The following is a 12,190-nucleotide window of genomic DNA, read 5'->3' as shown; positions in this document are numbered from 1 at the left end:
TTATGGCCACGGCCTCACCACACAGCACTGCTCTTCCCGCTGGCACCGAGCTCTGGGGCAGGCACAGAGCCCCAGCAGGCTGAATCCCGGCACTGCTGCTTCCCCAGAGGGCTTGTGCAGCACCAGAACCCAGAGCAGGGCTGGCTGCAGCTCAGCCCCTTCCCCTGGACAGACAGACAGACCCCAGTGCAGTCAGCTTGACATTTTATTTGGGTTTACGACAGACAGATGGTTGCTGAGCCAGTGCTTAAGGCCCATGTTCCCGACCATGGAGCAGCACCAGCCACAGCCACAGCCCCAAGCACAGAGCAGGGGCCGGGGCCAGTGCTGGGCAGCTGCCCCCAGCTCTGATAGCAGCAACACAAGTTTGAGCAAGCAGCTTTCCCTTTCTGCTCTCACTGCAGCACCCACACGCCGTCCCAGTGGGGACCAGCAGCAGAGCACCCAGTCCATAGTGGGAGTGAGCCAATGGCCCCAGACTAGAGCCACAGGCACAAGTCATACAGGTCCCTTAAGTGCCACCGCCAGCCCCCAGCTGAGCAGGCCCAGGGCAAGGGGGATGCTGGAGGCAGCTCTCCAGGGGAGGAGGCTGCAAGTCGAGTCCCAGAGCCCCCAGGTCCTGCAGGGCTGAGCCCCCGGCTCAGGGCACCGGGGAGGAGATGGCAGAGACAAGGAGGAGAGGCTGAGGTGCTGGAGGGACCCAGGCAGGAGGCACTGGCACTCGTTAGCTGATGCTCCCACCCTTGAGGCTCTTACATGAGACTGTCCCCAGCTTGGTCAGGAAGTTTCTCTGCTTCCACTGGGCCACACAGTCCTCAGAGACGCGGAAGTCAGCCTGGGGAGCAGAGCAGGGGAGGGCAGAGTCAGGCTTGGGCTGCAGTGGGGCAGCAGCACCTTGTGCAGCAGTGGGGAGGTTTGTCTCCTCCACGGCTTGGCTGACAGCAGCAAACACAGCCACTGAGTGCCAACATTTGGGGTCACCCAGAGGTGGGGATGGTGGTATCTCACCTGCAGCTTCTCAAAGACCTTCTTCTTTGGCTTGAGCTCCTCATCAGGCTGCCCACCCTCATAACCCTCCACATAGACGCGCTCCCCAGCGCAGCACCCGGCCGGCGGGTCCAGGGGCTCCACCAGCCGTGGCTCCCCCAGGCTGCAGAGGGGTGTGAGGGAAGCAGAGTCACCCTGAGGCAGCACCCTCAGCCCTACGGGGGGGTCCGGACTGCACCCCTGGAGGGGTACATGCCCCTTGTCCCCTTCTCTCACCTGGAGGCACACAGCACCATGCCCTGCGACTCCACACCCCTCATCTTCTGGGGTTTGAGGTTGCAAAGCAGCACCACGAGCCTGTCCTGCAGCTGCTCCTTGGGGACAAACTGCACCAGGCCACTGACCACAGTGCGGGGCTCAGGCTCCCCGACGTCAATCTTCTCCACGTACAGGCTGTCAGCATCAGGGTGCTGCCACGCAGAGGCAAGGTAAGGAGAAGGGAAGGGGACAGGCCCCGCACACCCCCTGTGTGCCTGTGTCACCAGGTGAGAAGGGCATTCCCCTCTCCCTGTTGTGCCCACACCTTTTCCACACTGATCACTTTGCCAACGCGGATGTCCAGCCGGGATGGGACCACGTTCTCCGGCTCCGAGTTCTTGGTGCCCTTCTCTGCAGGCTCTGCAATGCAAAGGGAACACTCACACCACGCAGCATAAACCCAGGGAGCTGGCCAAGCCCTGGGGAGCACACAGGGACCCTGAATTCCCTGCTTGTCTCTCCACCTGAGAGCACAGCCCCTCCTCTGCTTTGCTGGCCTCTAAAGCTCCAGAGAAGCACACTGGCATCTGCCCTCTCCAGGACAGGCAAACAGGCCTGGTGTTGGCCTTTGCTCACCCCTCCTAAGGCTGCTTCCGAGCCTGAAGTTTCAGAACTTCTCTCTAACCTCAAGCCCTGGAGGGACTCCATCCCACCCCATCCTGCCTGGCCTGGACCCATTTCCCTGAGCTCCCAGCACCTCCTTACTGGCTTTGGAGGGGTCAGGATATGCTGCGTTCGTCAGCTTCTTCAGCTCTGGGCTGTTGAATTTCTCTCTAATAGGGTCAAGCAGCTTGTTCAGGGCCACTTCCACCGAGTTCTTCAGGTCTCCAGGGTGCACAACCTGTATCATGACAAACAGACAGGTTCCTGCAGGGTTTCCTCCAGGGCAGGACCTGAGTCACTGAGGCCAGAGAGGAAGGAACTGGACAGCAAGCAGGGCAGGGAGGTGAACCCCAACCCTTGGCCTGATCCCCCCTTGGACACCAAAGCCCCTTTTCTGGACACTTTTGCTTCCAGCTTCAACTGAGAACAGTCCAACTGCTGCTCTGTTCCAGGATGTGGCTGCCATGGTCCTGTCCTACACCAGGACAGTTGGTGTCACCACATCCTTCACCCATCGTCTCACCTTTGGGCTCTCCTGGGTGGGAGCACCCTGCCCTCCTACAGCCACTGCGCCACGCTCTGCTCCACACCTCTCCCACTGCTGCTCAGAGCCCTCAGGAGCCTCAGGGACAGTGTTCAGTCCCTCCTGGCACTCACCTGCTCAGCAAAGTCCTTCTCCAGGGCCTCATAGACTGTGTAGGTTTTGTTTCCTCCCCATTTCTCCTCTCGCAGAAGCACAAACTCTGTCACACACAGATTTTAAGGCTCAGATTAACTCGAGCAAAGACTCACTCCCTGCTCAGCCACATAAACCACCCACCCCAGGGCTGGGAGCAGCACCCAGGGGACACAGGAGCCTGCTCCAGGGGACACACACTCCCATCCCCTCCTCTTACCCCCAGCAAAAACTGGACCCAGTGCCAAGCCCCTCACCTGACTTGAGGGGAAAGAGGACGTGCTTGATGAAGGAGAGGACCCCGTTGTTCTCCACGTTCCCTGGCTCACAGAAAGCCTTTTTCAGCTTCTTCTTCACATCCTCCTTGCGGTCCAGAAGATCAATCTTTGAGTCCTGCAGGAAAAGATTTCCACAGCCCTTTACCCAACTTCTCACCCACAAGAGCCAACTCATGCTGGCGTTGCTGCAACTTCTTCTTAGACCTCAAGATCCGTTGAGGTGCAGCCTCTCCTCTCCCAGCCATTAACCTGTTCCCCTGCAGAACCCTTGACCACAGCCACTGCTCAGGGACCAACCTCTTCTGAGGAGCTCATTTTGCTGCCTGTCAGACCAGGAACCATCGGGTTCATCAAATGGATGCGCTTGGCATAGCCCAGGGAAGGAAGGTACTGGGAAAAAGCAAGGGGACAAGTCATGGATAATCCTCTTCTGAAGATCAGCTTTAACTCACAATCCCTGTGTGCTCCTGGTTCTGGGTAATTGGGGACCCAGAAAGCTATCAGGAGCTCACAGGGTGCAAACAGCCACAGCCAGGAGCGTGTGGCAGCACCCCGGAGCCCTGCTGACCCACAGAGCGGCGGCACGAGCTGTGAAGAACACTTTGGTGCCAGCCAACATCAGAAGCTCACTTCTCCCAAGGGATTAGTGAGTGTCTGAGCTGTGCCCTAGCCACCAGCACAACAGAGAGCTCAGGAACACCTCCATTTACTGACCTTCTCTGCAAAGGTGAATATCTTCCTCTGATCAACTCCTCCAAACTGTGCATCGACCTTGAGGTATTCCTCATCCAGGGCCTGCAGAGACACACACAGCCCTGAGGCTGAGCCCAAGATTCCACACTCCAGCTGTGCTCAGCCTTCAGAGTCCTGCCTGTCCCCCAGGATGTGCCCAGCCTCTGCCAGGGCACTTCCCCCCTGGGAAGGACAGGAGCTCCCCGGGCTGCCTCCTGTCCTGCAGCTGCCCAGAGTCGCTGTAAAGCAGCTCTGTGCTTGGCTTATGCTTTGTGCTGCTGCCAGGTGGAATATAGGGATGGAATATAAGGACCTTGGCCTTCAGCCTCACGCGTCCCTTCACCTCCGTGGCCAAGAGGCTCTGCCAACCTGCCTCACCGCAACCTACCTGCAGGCTAGGGTAGAGCAAACCACTCAGCAAAGGGTGCTCCACCTCCTTCACCACCTCTGCTCCTGCCTTCTTGGCGTCGTGCTGCGTCACCATGGACGAGAGGTGGTACACGTCCAGCGTGTATTCCCTGTGGGAAGGGGCAGCACCGTGAGCACCAGGGAGGGGAACATCTTTTAGCTCTGCTTCTGGCCATTATCAAGGAGCCGAAGCCTGGAGGCACCTTCGCTTTGTTCCTAAATGACAGTGCCTGGGAGCAGGCTCAGAGCCCCAGCTCAGGCTCTCCCTTCCCCAGAGCACTCACTTGCTGAGCTGGTAGTCAGTGCCCCGGACGAACTTCAGCTTCTCCAGGGGCACCCCGATGCTCTCCAGCATGGCCTTGATCACATTCTCATAGTAGTGGGTCCGCAACGCCAAGAGGTCCCAGGGAGCCTTCATGTTGTCGAGGTACGCGTGGAGGTCAGCAAAGAGTATGGTCACCTACAACAGACAGAGGGGGGCAGTCGGTTCCCACCCAGCAGCACGGTGACAAAGCCCCCCCAGCCAGCTACCCCAGTACCTCGCATCCCGCCTTCAGGAAGTCCGCGATCTTGGACATGGGCACGAAGTAGGCAACGTGCGGCTTGCCCGTGGTGGCGGTGCCCCAATAGACCTTTAACTCTCGCTCCTTCAGGATGGCCATGAGCTTCTCCTCGCCCAGCACCTCCTGCGGAGGAGCAGCGAGACCCGGCTGAGCCCCGAGCCGCCGGGGAACAGGCAGAGGGAGGATGCGGGCAGGATAACGCCGCGCTGCGAGCCGAGCCCCAGCCGTGCCCGGGCTCCCGCCCGCATCCCCCCCGCACACCCCAGCACCTGCAGGTTCCGGGTGATGAGCTGATACTTCTCCTGCGGGCCGGGCGCGGGCTCCATGGCGGCGGCTGCAGGGAACGACGCGGCGTTACCAGAGCGACCCCCCCCACCCCGGTCCCCGCCGCCCCCCGGTGCCCCCGGCCCGGCCCCACCGACCTCGGCCGCGTTGCATCAGCCCCGCTCGGCGCTCACCTGCCGCGCCGCGACGTCACTTCCTCCGCCGGAGCGCCGAGCTGACGATGGGGAGGGGGCGTGGCCGCGCTCCGCCAATCAGGAAGCATTTCGCCTCAGAGAGGGGCGGGGCGCCCGCGCCGTTAACATGGCGGCGGGTGAGCGCAGCGCGGCCGGGACCGGGACCGCGACCGGGACCGGGACCGGGACCGCGACCGCGACCGCGACCGCGACCGGGACCGGTCCCGGTCCCTTCGTGCTCCGTCCGTCCGGGGCTTATTCACGCCCTTGGGCCGCAGGCCCAGGCGGCAGGGGCGGGCCCGGCCCGGCTCGGCTCCTCCCTCAGGCTGGCCCCGGCCCCGCGGCTGAGGCGCCGGTTGGGCGGTGCCCGCGGAGGGAGGGGCGGTCCCGTAACGGTGTGAGCGGAGCCGAGGCTGGAGTGGGCGGTGGAGGCGGGTGCCTCGGTAGCGTTGTCTGTGGATCTCGGTGTTCACTGAAGGCACGCACAGAAATAGCTGAAGGGGCTCCAGGAGAGGGGCTTTGGACAAGGGCCTGTAGGGACAGGCCAAGGGGAATGGCTTTAACCTGCCAGAGGGCAGACTGAGATGAGCTCTGAGGCAGAAGCTCTTCCCTGGGAGGGTGCTGAGGCGCTGGCACAGACTTTTCCCAGAGAAGCTGTGGCTGCCCCATCCCTGGCAGTGTTCAAGGCCAGGTTGGACACAGGGGCTTGGAGCAACCTGCTCTAGTGGAAGGTGTCCCTGCCCGTGGCAGGGGTACTGGATGAGCTTTAAGGTCCCTTCAACCCAAACCAGTCTAATGTATGATAAAACATGTAACTTTGCTTTGGCAGCCCCTGGGAGAAGGGCACATCCGCGGCAGTGGGGATGCGCTGGCCCCAGCATGGTCTGACCGTACAAGCACCAGTGCTAGAATGAGGGGTGGGGAGAGAGGGGCAGCTTTGTCTTACATCAGTTTCAGAGCTGTTAAAACTTACTGAGCATTTAAAAGCCCTCAAACAGCCCCTGAACTCTGCTCCTGGGGAATTGCAGCAGGTTCTGTCTGGGCTCTGGTCACCAGAGTTCTGCTGCTGAATCAGTTGATGTAGGACTGAAAGCAAAGCCCCAACGTAGGCTGCGTTTAGGTGACTTGGGAAGGTCACAGCAGTAGAAAAACCAGTTCCTTGCCTGTGAGCTGAGCATGTAAACATCCCCAAATGTGATTTTTGTAAGCCAGTTCCAGCTCAAAGGCTTAAAGCATTTTGGTTCTTTTCAAGTCCGTATCAGTTAGGAGCTAGATTATCAGCCTGCTGCACTCTGGGACCAAATCCAGGTTTAATTTACTTCTATTTGCCTTTTGAAGCACTTGTAGCTAAATTGCAGAACTCCAGACAAGCCCTGTGGGGGCTGCTCATGGCTCTGTGTGTTCTTGCATAGGTTTTGTATGTATGTAGCTGATTCCTGAGGTATTTTCTTCCTGCAGTGTGGTGAAAGCATTACCCTGAAAGTGCTGATTGTTAGTTGGGCAGAATGATGAGGAAGCAGCAGAACTCCCTGGGGTTTATTCCCCCTCCTTTTCTGAAATCAGGGAGTAGTCAAAGCAGTGGAAAGACCAGAGGTGTCCCTTTAAATCCCTTGGTCAAAGAGGACAGGAAATACCTTTTCTTAGCCCAGGTTCTCCTGCGGGGAGAGAGTCAAACACAGGGCATCCAAGTCAAAAGATTCATGTTAGTGTGAGTCCTCTCTAGGAGGAAAACAGGTTTTGTTTGTGAATGCTTCTAAACTATTGAATTTTACAGGAAGCTTCTTTATCTTCTCATCTCTCGCTATCAAACACGCTGTGTATGAGTGTGGTGGTGACTAAGGGCTGCTGAATGTCCTCGGAGCTCCCTGCCAGTTACTTTTCTTGCTCAGTTTTTCCTAACCTAAAAAAAGACTGTTTGTTTGGTATCCCTGAGGAGCATCTCTGAGGCTGTGGTTAATATCTCAAGTGTGATCTGCACTTTAAATTTGAGGTCGTAAAGAATGTAACCTGTGAATGCTGGTATTGGAGTGACTGATTTACAGCGGCTTTGGAGGAGATTGCAGGGACTGTGCTGGTGATTAGGGCTTGTGTTAGTCCTGCTTGAGAAAGCCAAACAACCTTGTGTTGAGGGAATGAGGGACTGGTTGTTATTGTGTGGTGTTAAGATCTAAAACGGGCTGGAGGGGAGGTAATGGAGATTGTGAGTTAACATTGTGCCTCAGCTGGTGGCTTTGCTTTCCCCTTCACATCACTGCTGCTTTGGAAAACACTGGAGGTTCTTTTCTCTAAGATGTTGGTTTTCCTGGCAGGTTGGAGCTGACTCCTGCTGATTTCTGAAGGCTGATCAAAGGGCACCAGGATCCGATGAACCTGAGAATGAGCTGCTAGAGCTGTAAGCAGAAGGCACAGGGTCACTGAGACACAGGAAGCAGCAGCAACATGGACAACCATTCCCCTTATTCTCCTCACCCCTCTGGCTTCTGTCTTTGTCATGACTTTAAGCCCACTGTTGATAGTACAGTTCCCAGAGCCAAAAGGCTGCTGGATTCCTCAGAGCAGGTTCAGGCCCTGCGGTCAGCAAAGAAAGCCTGTGTGTTGGGTCATGACTGTAGCACTCCAGACCCAGCAAGGAAACTGCTGCTCTGTTCCCCAGGCCCTGCCTGCTTTCAAGGATCCCCTTGTTTTCTGGATGATGCTGACCATGACAACCTTGTTGCCAGTTCTTCTGCATCAAAATATGATGATGTGGCCATTTCTGTAGACACCACCAGATGTTTTGATGATAGTGAGCCAGATGATGCCTTGTTGGAACTGTCAGACAGTGAAGAAGGGAGTTCTCCTTTCAATTTCACTGAGGAAGAGATCCAGGAAATCTTGGCAGACGATTGTGTGGAATGTGAGCAGCACCTAACTAGAAAGAGAGCTCTGAGCCAAAATGTGAATGGAGAGAGTGAAAAGGACGAGAGCAGCAGGTGCATTGGGGCATCAGCCACCACTGAAGGTGTGACCACAGAGGACCCAAATGAACCTCTGTCCAGAGAGTGTTCTTCAGTCGGCTCTGAAGGTTATCCCAGCCTTCTGAATGAAAGTGCTGGTCTGGATGAGAACCTCCTGCCATCAGCCCAAGTAATTCGCATGCTCTTCGACCTGGACATCCAGGAGCTTCTGAATCTCAGCCCAATCGATGCTGATGTGGGTGAGCTTCTGGAGGACAGTTCTTTGGAGGGAGCTGAAAGAGAAGCTTCAGAAGCGATCAGCAATGATAATACTGCTCATAGCTGTGACCTTGAAGGTTCCTTGGAGGGGTTGGTGTCCAATGGCTGGCAAAGCCTGAGGAAGACTCCTTTTACCAGCAGCCACGTGCCTGACTTCCGTGGTGATGGTGTGGCAAGATGTGTGCCCTCTGCCAACCACAATCCAGCTGAGGAGGGTTCAGTACCTCTGGTGCTGATGTGTTCCACACCATCGTCTGGGTGCAAGAGCCAAGAACTTCCCAAAGCAACTAGGAGCTGTTTCTCAGGGAAATTGGGCTTTCCAGAGGGTGATGAGGGGGATTCCACAGAAGCTGAACAGCCATCAAACAGCATGAAAGTAAACACACATCTTAATTCTTGTAGCTCAAGTGTTTTCAGTTCCCTTTCACTTTGATATTTGCAGTGGTGTCCATGGGCACACAAATGTGCCTTTTTACACAGCAAGGGAAGGTTTTCCAAGTGGGATTTTATAACTGTATAATCAAGACTTACATGGAATGATTTTTTTAATTAGGTGTTAATCCCCTTTTGTCTTACCTGTCTAGTCAGGTGGAACAGCTGGAGGCCAGACTGAGCAGGAAGAGACAACCAGTGGGAAGAAGCCTGGCAAAGTTATTCCTGTGCCACAAGAGGAGGAAGAAAGGTAATTTCTTAGGAGCTTGAAAAATGTCCCGGTGGTTTCCTAAACCAGTTTGGTTGGTCGTGTGCTGCTGGTTTTATGTTTCCATTTCTCTTCAGATGGACTGAAATGGGGGGAGGGAGAAAATACTATTTTCCCCTGTAAGATGCTGTGAGAGGGGGAAGAAGATAGGGCTGGTCCAGGTGAGAAAGAAGGTTGGTAACCGGGTGCTGGGCAGCGGTGTGCAGGGTGGAGGAGGAGCTGTTTGTGCTGGCTCCTTGGCTGCTCTCCTGGAGCGGTTTCCTGCAGGTGGCAGCAGCAGAGCAGCTCCGGGCACTGCACAGGGGTGGTTTCTTCTGCTCTCCGGTGCTCCTGGGCCTGGACTTGTCACTTTGCTGGTTCTTCCCTGTGGTTGCTGCCCTCAGACGTTCTGTGTTGCTGTTCCCGGTGTGGCCTTAAGTAACATGAAGAATCTGCTGCTTCTGGGGCTCACTGCAGGTTGCCTTGTTGGTCAGGCAGCAACATGCTGGGTCACTCAGCTCCACGCCTGCTTTGCCCTCAGTGTTTTATCTTTGCAGCTGTATTCAAAGAAATACTTTTATTTCTTTTGCAATCACAGAATAGAGCTTTCAGAATCCATGTCTGTGATAGCTCTGCAGGATGCTTCTTACTCTGTGTCTTCTGCAACCTGATTTGATAAATTGTCTATAAAACACCCCCGTCCTTTATTTTTAAAGCCTGAAACAATGGACATGCATTTTGGAAGCAGAGCTTGAGCAAAAGACACATTTATATCCAGAGTGTGCACATCCATATGAAGAAAGCTGCAGCTCCTGCACCAGGTAACCCCCAGATGGGATGGATAGGGCTGTGCAGGTGGTGGAGGGTAGACACCCTGGCTTGCTGAGCTTGGAGGCTTTGACATTTTGAATGTACTTGTTTTTCAAAGGGAAATCAAAGACTGCTACACTTCTAGCTCCTGTTCAGCAATCAGTCTTGTTCCAGGACTGGTTCAGATGAGTTTTGTAGTTTGGGATAGCTGGGAAACATCACCCAAGGGGCTTGCTGCAGTAAATCAGGGATACTCCCAAAACAGGCCTGTGTTACTTGGGAAGAGCAGAGCTGAGCTCTGGCTAGTTCTCTTGGGAGGTAACTTGTTCTTGTCAGTTCACAACTATGAACCCAAACTCAGGGAATCTTTAGCTGAAGTGCAGAGATTTGGATTTACTGGTGAACCCTTCAACATTGCTTCTCCCAACAGTCTCATCCAAGAGCCATCAACTGCAGAGGGTGAAAGGAAGGTGTTTGTAAAGAGCAGGTAAGAGTTGGTGGCTAGAACTGGGATGTTCTGGTAGCATCCAGAGCTGGCCTCCCACTCTGGCTATTCTGAGTGTTCATGGGTGCAAGAATTGTCATTTCTTGAGTTAGAAGGAGCTGACAGTTCTGTGGCTGGGTGCACGGAGCCTGCACTTATCCGGGCAGCACGAGCAGCTGCATAGCCACAGGGCTGCTTTCCAGAGCATGAATACAGCATAAGTAATGCAGAGGGGACTGTGCAAGGAGAGCTCAAATGGCCTGTTTTCTCATTCTTTCCAATTAAAAATGCAAGACGTATGTTGTGACTCACAGAGAATCAAGCTCCAAATGAAGGAGGCTGCAGAGTGGAGCAGGGATCTGCTTTGCTGGGGAAGAACCTTGTCTGTGATGCACACAATTTGTTTGTCTTATTAGTGCAAACCTCTCCTTCCAAATAGCTGTAGGCTTGGAATTCAGCCCAACAGGCAGCGTAGGCTTCCCCAGTTGCCACTGGAACACCTCCTCAGTGGGTGACTGTGACCCTGTGTGGCACTTCTGTGCACCTGGAGCTGCAGCAGTGTCTTGCGTGGGAGATGCAGAGAGGCAAAATGATCCCAAAGAAGTTCTAAAGGAAAATGAGCAGGTTTGAGAGTCAGCAAAGGAATTCCTTTTGGGAAGCAGTAACTAATATATTGCTACAAATCTTTAGCTCTGTTTTGTATTGCAAATCTCCTGGTGTTTGTCTTAATGGTAATGCTTGATTTTGCTATCCCCTCTTCCATGTAATCTGTTCCTGTATCCTGTCTCTTGCTCCTTGCTCATATGTTGTCTAGGTGAATTACAGGCTGGCTACAGCGGAGGTCTTGTCTTTCCACTTACCTGTATGGCATCTTGCACTTCTCTATAAATACAGCTTGCTTATATGTGTTGAGTGATTGTGTGCTACAAGCTGCAGGCACATGGGCAATGTTTGAACATCAACTAGTGGGAAGAAATCCTTTTGTATTGAGAGTAAACTTTTCACACCCAGTGAGTTGGGAGATAACCCGTGGCTCTGGCTGTGCTTCCTCTCTAGTTTCTAGGTGATACTTAAGCTGATAGATTTATTTGCAGCTTCCCATAGGAATCTAAATGCTGCTGAGGCTGCGTTGGAGCAGCTGGAAAAATGAGATGAGATTTGAGCATCTGCTTGTAAATGCATGGCTGGAACTGATAATTGACCACAAAAGCTTTCTGCCAGCTGACCATTTGCTAGCTTCACACTTCATTATTGCCCTTTATGCGGCAGTAAGTGGAATCATACCCTTCTTCATGAGATTCTCCTTGGCAATTCTGGCTGGTTCTGTATCAGGCTGCAGAACTCATGAGGCTCCTGCTTTTTTAACTGTGTCTCCTGGCACTCTGTGTTCACACTTTGCCCTAGCAGTGTTTGTAGCTGGATAGGCCTATTTTTAAATGGGCAGGGGAAGGACAAACTGAACAGAAAAAGCATTTCCCTCTCTTAACATAACCTTCTCTTGCTTTTCACCCACACATCTGTATTTAGACTCATAGAATGGTTTGGGTTGGAAGGGACCTTAAGATTATCCAGTCCCAACCCCCTGCCACGGGCAGGGACACCTTCCACTAGAGCAGGTTGCTCCAAGCCCCTGTGTCCAACCTGGCCTTGAACACTGCCAGGGATGGGGCAGCCACAGCTTCTCTGGGAAAAGTCTGTGCCAGCGCCTCAGCACCCTCACAGGGAAGAACTTCTTCCTTATATCTAACCTGAACTTCCCCTGTTTCAGTTTGAACCCATCACCCCTTGTCCTATCGCTCCAGTCCCTGATGAAGGTCCCTCTCCAGCATCCTTGTAGCCCCCTTCAGACACTGGAAGCTGCTCTGAGGTCTCCACGCAGCTTCTCTTCTCCAGGCTGAACAGCCCCAATGTTCTCAGCCTGTCTCCATACGGGAGGTGCTCCAGCCCCTGACCATCTTCGTGGCCTCCTCTGGAGAGGA

General features: G+C 54.5%; 2 protein-coding genes across 9 annotated transcripts in view; one reads left to right on the top strand and one right to left on the bottom strand.

Annotated features, from left to right (window-relative positions):
* Nucleotides 1–192: 192 nt before the first annotated feature.
* YARS1 (tyrosyl-tRNA synthetase 1) lies at nt 193–5,104 on the bottom strand. Of its 3 annotated transcripts, none has more exons than XM_030505057.1 (14): nt 4,988–5,088; nt 4,835–4,899; nt 4,542–4,688; nt 4,287–4,462; nt 3,983–4,112; nt 3,577–3,657; nt 3,160–3,252; nt 2,842–2,977; nt 2,566–2,651; nt 2,011–2,146; nt 1,571–1,665; nt 1,264–1,457; nt 1,009–1,150; nt 193–835 (listed from the first exon to the last, which is right to left on the bottom strand). In XM_030505057.1, exons 1-14 carry the CDS (start codon nt 5,001–5,003, stop codon nt 725–727), a joined length of 1,608 nt encoding a protein of 535 aa, XP_030360917.1. In that variant the 5' UTR covers nt 5,004–5,088; the 3' UTR covers nt 193–724. The 3 variants fall into 3 exon arrangements, with proteins under 3 accessions (XP_030360917.1, XP_030360919.1, XP_030360918.1); XM_030505058.1 differs by having other exon boundaries at nt 195–835; nt 5,024–5,104; XM_030505059.1 differs by lacking the exon at nt 3,160–3,252 and having other exon boundaries at nt 4,988–5,089.
* Nucleotides 5,079–12,190, top strand: part of S100PBP (S100P binding protein) — a 27,107-nt gene continuing 19,995 nt past the window's right edge. Inside the window, exons 1-5 of one of the 6 annotated variants that reach the window (XM_030505053.1) lie at nt 5,079–5,160; nt 7,333–8,614; nt 8,823–8,920; nt 9,634–9,738; nt 10,158–10,214. In XM_030505053.1, the coding sequence (XP_030360913.1) occupies nt 7,463–8,614; nt 8,823–8,920; nt 9,634–9,738; nt 10,158–10,214 (1,412 nt within the window). In that variant the 5' untranslated portion in view covers nt 5,079–5,160; nt 7,333–7,462. Of the gene's footprint in view, nt 5,161–6,112; nt 6,332–7,332; nt 8,615–8,822; nt 8,921–9,633; nt 9,739–10,157; nt 10,215–12,190 lie in introns of those variants that run through there. The other 5 variants (XM_030505050.1, XM_030505051.1, XM_030505052.1 and 2 more) reach the window with 5 other exon arrangements.

The sequence above is a fragment of the Strigops habroptila genome, chromosome 12 (genome assembly GCF_004027225.2).
Source record: "Strigops habroptila isolate Jane chromosome 12, bStrHab1.2.pri, whole genome shotgun sequence".
In the NCBI taxonomy this organism is placed as follows: Eukaryota; Metazoa; Chordata; class Aves; order Psittaciformes; family Psittacidae; genus Strigops; species Strigops habroptila.
The sequence above is the reverse complement of the archived record's forward strand: the minus strand, read 5'-3'. Positions and strand labels throughout refer to the sequence as shown.